Source organism: Odontomachus brunneus, unplaced genomic scaffold (assembly GCF_010583005.1).
Source record: "Odontomachus brunneus isolate Ranch 3 - 2012 unplaced genomic scaffold, Obru_v1 Obru_scaffold_135, whole genome shotgun sequence".
Classification (NCBI taxonomy): Eukaryota; Metazoa; Arthropoda; class Insecta; order Hymenoptera; family Formicidae; genus Odontomachus; species Odontomachus brunneus.
The window spans coordinates 995,760-1,000,032 of NW_022639585.1; the positions used below are offsets into that span (position 1 = coordinate 995,760).

General features: G+C 33.3%; 1 protein-coding gene across 7 annotated transcripts in view; it reads left to right on the forward strand.

Moving 5' to 3' along the window:
- LOC116850184 (MORN repeat-containing protein 4 homolog) overlaps positions 1-2,535 on the forward strand; it is a 125,517-nt gene extending 122,982 nt beyond the window's left edge. For 5 of the 7 annotated variants that reach the window (XM_032828160.1, XM_032828164.1, XM_032828158.1 and 2 more), the window contains exons 2-4: positions 1,209-1,392; positions 1,503-1,612; positions 1,721-2,535. In XM_032828160.1, coding sequence (XP_032684051.1) covers positions 1,209-1,392; positions 1,503-1,612; positions 1,721-1,869 — 443 coding nt within the window. In that variant the 3' untranslated portion in view covers positions 1,870-2,535. Of the gene's footprint in view, positions 1-1,208; positions 1,393-1,502; positions 1,641-1,720 lie in introns of all 7 variants that reach the window. The other 2 variants (XM_032828159.1, XM_032828162.1) reach the window with 2 other exon arrangements.
- Positions 2,536-4,273: the final 1,738 nt, after the last annotated feature.

Genomic DNA, 4,273 nt, shown 5'->3' on the forward strand with positions numbered 1-4,273 from the left:
TCGCAAAAACAATTTTTTCATAAGACAAGTTTAATGTAAAATTTTCCGCTCTTTCGAAATCCGCAGTCAAAAATAGGGTGTCCCATTAGAAAAAACCATCGTGACCTTGAAGTAACCTTCAAAATTGACCTCAAGGTCAAAACCAATGGTACAATTAAATGACCCCCTCTGTCCTGGTCAACTTTTATCTAAACCATTTTTTTGTAGATACCGTAATTTGGAAGATATTCGGATCCATAGACTAAAATGACTCACCCTGTATATAATTTTACTCTGCAATATATATTTTTTTTCTTTGTCTTAATAATAAGACATAATAATGTACAATCATATTTATTTCATTTTTCAATTATTTTATATATAAATAACTAAAACAACCAAAAATATAATCTCACTGTATTTATATGTACATGTGTAAATATTAATGTAGATAAATTCTTAATTCTGTTTTATATAAGACAAAATAGTAAAATTATACTTTTATATCTAATTTAGCTTAAAATTATTACATTACATTTTTATTATTGTTGTTGAAACGTTGCTGCAATATTATTAATGTTTTGTTTCCATTTTAATTTTCCTGTAATATCTCTGTTACATTACATTGCAATGTGCAATGATGTAACATTGCAGCAACATAACCGGAAGATTCTGTGCTGTATGGGTAATCACCATAAACTTCCGACAGCATTCGTTGACTTTCAGCAGCACTTTTCTTCAAATGGAAGCAAAATAGCAAAGCTATCCGCAAATTGCATTTTATTGGCACAAAATTCGGCATATTCTATGCTCAAAAAAACAATGTTGTTTATACTTCGGCAAAATGACACATACTGAAAACTAAAGCCACATGATGGTGCTTTGACATGAAAATAGCAACAATATGGCCCAATGCGATATATTACTAGTTACGCCATCTCTTGAAAATCCTTTAAAATTAATGCTCCCAATATATACGATTAGATAATATTCTAACATATTTATGTTATCTTTTTGAAGCCTCTCTGTAAGTTCTCAAGATACAATGAAATATCTTTTAGGGATTATTTTGTTAACGTATTGATATCCGGGTAAATTCAGATCTGAGTATCTTATGGGACATAAGTTTTAATTAAAACAATTATTAATACATGCTTTAGAGGGTTACAGTTAAGTGATTATATATGTATAGTATCTATCTCTCTGTTTTTCTATTTGTGTGTTGGTAGGTGTAGCAAAGAATGGTGCATACAAGTACGACGACGGTACAAAATATATCGGAGATTGGAATAGTAGAGGAATGAAACATGGCGCTGGTTTACTAGTTCTTCCGGATGGAACACGATACAATGGAACGTTGCAGAATGGATTGTGTTCTGGATTGGGAGTTATTATATTTCCTGATGGAGCAAAGTAATTTATTACATTTTGCATGTTTTGACCTTGTTATATCGTTGCTTTGTTTTATAATAATCAGTGTATATAGGTATATTTGTGTGCAAACTTTAAATTCTATTTTTTAGATATGAAGGGGAATTTATGCAAGGATGGTTCCATGGTCACGGTGTATTTTGGAGAGCTGATGGAATGAAATTCGAAGGGGAGTTTCGCGGTGGCCGTGTTTGGGGTTCAGGCATGTAATAGCATTGCAACAACTAATTGTACCTAATTACGACAATTATTAAGAAATATTTTTAAATATAATTTAGATGTAACCAGTTTATTTATTTGATCATCGTAGGTTTAGTGACTTATGCTGACGGATCACATGGATTTCCAAGGAATGAAGGTTTCTTCCAAGATTGTAGATTGGTAAGAAGAAGACGTTGTCTGGATATCGTGCAAAAGGCTCAAAAGATTTCTATGATGGCTCGTACTCAATGCAGCTAAATCGAAATAAAATGGATTATAAAAACTTAAAAACGCAAACTTGTAAAAAAACGTTTTAAAAATGTTGAAGAAAAGTAGGATGTTTTTTTAAACGTTTTTATGAAATATATAATGAATGAATAAATTTGCATTTACGATCTCTTAAATTCCAGAGTTACAATGTGTTTCTTGTTTTCTGTTTCTTATTTTTTATTTTCTTCTAACTACAAGTTCAAAGTCTTAATCAGAAAAAAATAAAGAAAAAGAAACAGAAAATAAAAAGCATATTGTAGAGCAAGATTTAAAAAAAAAATTATCAAATTGTTGCTTAGTAAATACAAGCTATTTACTGAGTATCAATACAAGTTTCAGAAGAGAGCCATTGTAATGGCGGGTGTATATCAGTTGGACACGGGGCAATTGGACACAGTCCAATCACAAGTCGCTGTTCCAAGGGACCCTACAAATGTCTCTGTGATTGGCTGTGTCCAAATGCACCGTGTCCAAGTGCACCACTCCCGTAATGGCACGTAGTAGAAAAAGAATTAAAACACTTTTTACAAGTTTAGGTACTGTCTAATGATATAAAAATGTTATATGTTATATATGCTCTAATATTACAAATACACAGTAGACAAAGTTATATTAATTCTATATAAATGCAATAAAATTGAATATTATCAGTAATATTGTATGAGTGTTTCCAGCAAGTTACTGATTAGTTATAATTTCCCTCTCAAAGATATAACATGTAATATAACACTGTTATATCCAGTTATATATTTTTACAATATCTCTGTTTTATAGAGTGTCTCGCATAAGACGTCCAAAAAGAAAAATATAAATAGAACAGATAAATATGAACAAATATTATAGAGGTCATTTCTTGAAAAACCATGTGAAATTTCGAGTTATTAAATAAAATAGATAGGCTAATCAAAGCGTGCGACGCAGCAGATAGGACATACGGCTCGCCGCGGCCAACGAAGAAAACGGACGATTGCTCGCGGGCCTATCTTATAGGCCAGAGAGGTGGGCCACAAACTTCGTGACGGTTATTGTGAAAAGAATAACACGTGCGCGAGAGAAAGAAATGGAACGTTATATATCTGTCTCCTTTCCGAGCAATTGTCCATTTTTTCCACCGGCCACGGTGAACCGTATGTCCCGTCTGCCGTGTTGCGCGCTCTGATTAGCCCATCTATTTTATTTAATAACTCGAAATCTTACGCAGTTGTTCGAAAAAATAACTTCTGCAATATTTTTTCACTTTTATCTGTTTTACTAATATTTATATTCTTAGATATCTTATGTGAGCCTGTATACTTAAGCTGTATACTTAAGCTTGTATACTTTTACGAAAAAAAACACCCAATTTTTGGTGTAAAAGAAAATATCCTCAAAAGAATTTTCAAATATTTAATGTAAATTCAGATCGTCAATGGACGCTTAATATCGAAATGAAGGTTAATCTTAAAGAACCTCAAATAAATGTAATCTCCAAATGAAGCTACCATCGAATAACCTGTATGGAATAAAAAATACATACGAAAAATTATTGGTATAGCATTGAAGAGCAATAGTTCTTCAATAATATACTATTATTAGGAGTACAAATAAGTCTCCGCCGTTTGACAAAAGATGGCCCCACCAGTAAGTTATGGTTGAAATTGTCAGATGTAAAACGTCATATCGTAAGGTTGGACATCTGGCAACACCATAACCTTGAAATATTAGCGATTTTGTATCAGCATCATATAATTTTTTTCGTGCGAAAATGTCGAGTTTTGAGCCGAATAAGCGTCATTTGCGGGAACTTTTGATTTACTTCTTTAATTTGAAGAAATCTGCAGCTGAGGCGCATCGATTGCTTGTAGAAGCATATGGTGAGGCTGCTTTAAGTGAGAGAAGTTGTCATGAGTGGTTTCAAAAGTTTAAGAATGGTGAGTTTGACATCGAAGACAAAGAACGTAGCGGAAGGCCGAAAGTGTACGAAAATGCGGAATTGGAAGCATTATTGGAGGAAAATCGTGCCAAACGCAAGAAGAACTTGTACTTACATTAGAAGTGACTCAACAAGCAATTTCACATCGTTTAAAATCGTTGGGAATGATTCAAAAGCAAGAAAATTGAGTTCCATATAAATTGAAGCCGAGAAACGTTGAACGCCGATTTTGCACATATGGAATGCTGCTTGCCAGGCATAAACGAAAGGGTTTTTTGCATCGTATAGTCACTGGTGATGAAAAATGGATCCACTACGATAACCCAAAGAAGAGGAAATCATGGGGACCACGTGGCCATGCTTCAACATCGACAGCCAAGCCGAATATTCATGAAAAAAAACTCATGTTGTGTATTTGGTGGGATCAGCTTGGTGTCGTGTATTATGAGTTGCTCAAATCGAACGAAACCATTACTGGGG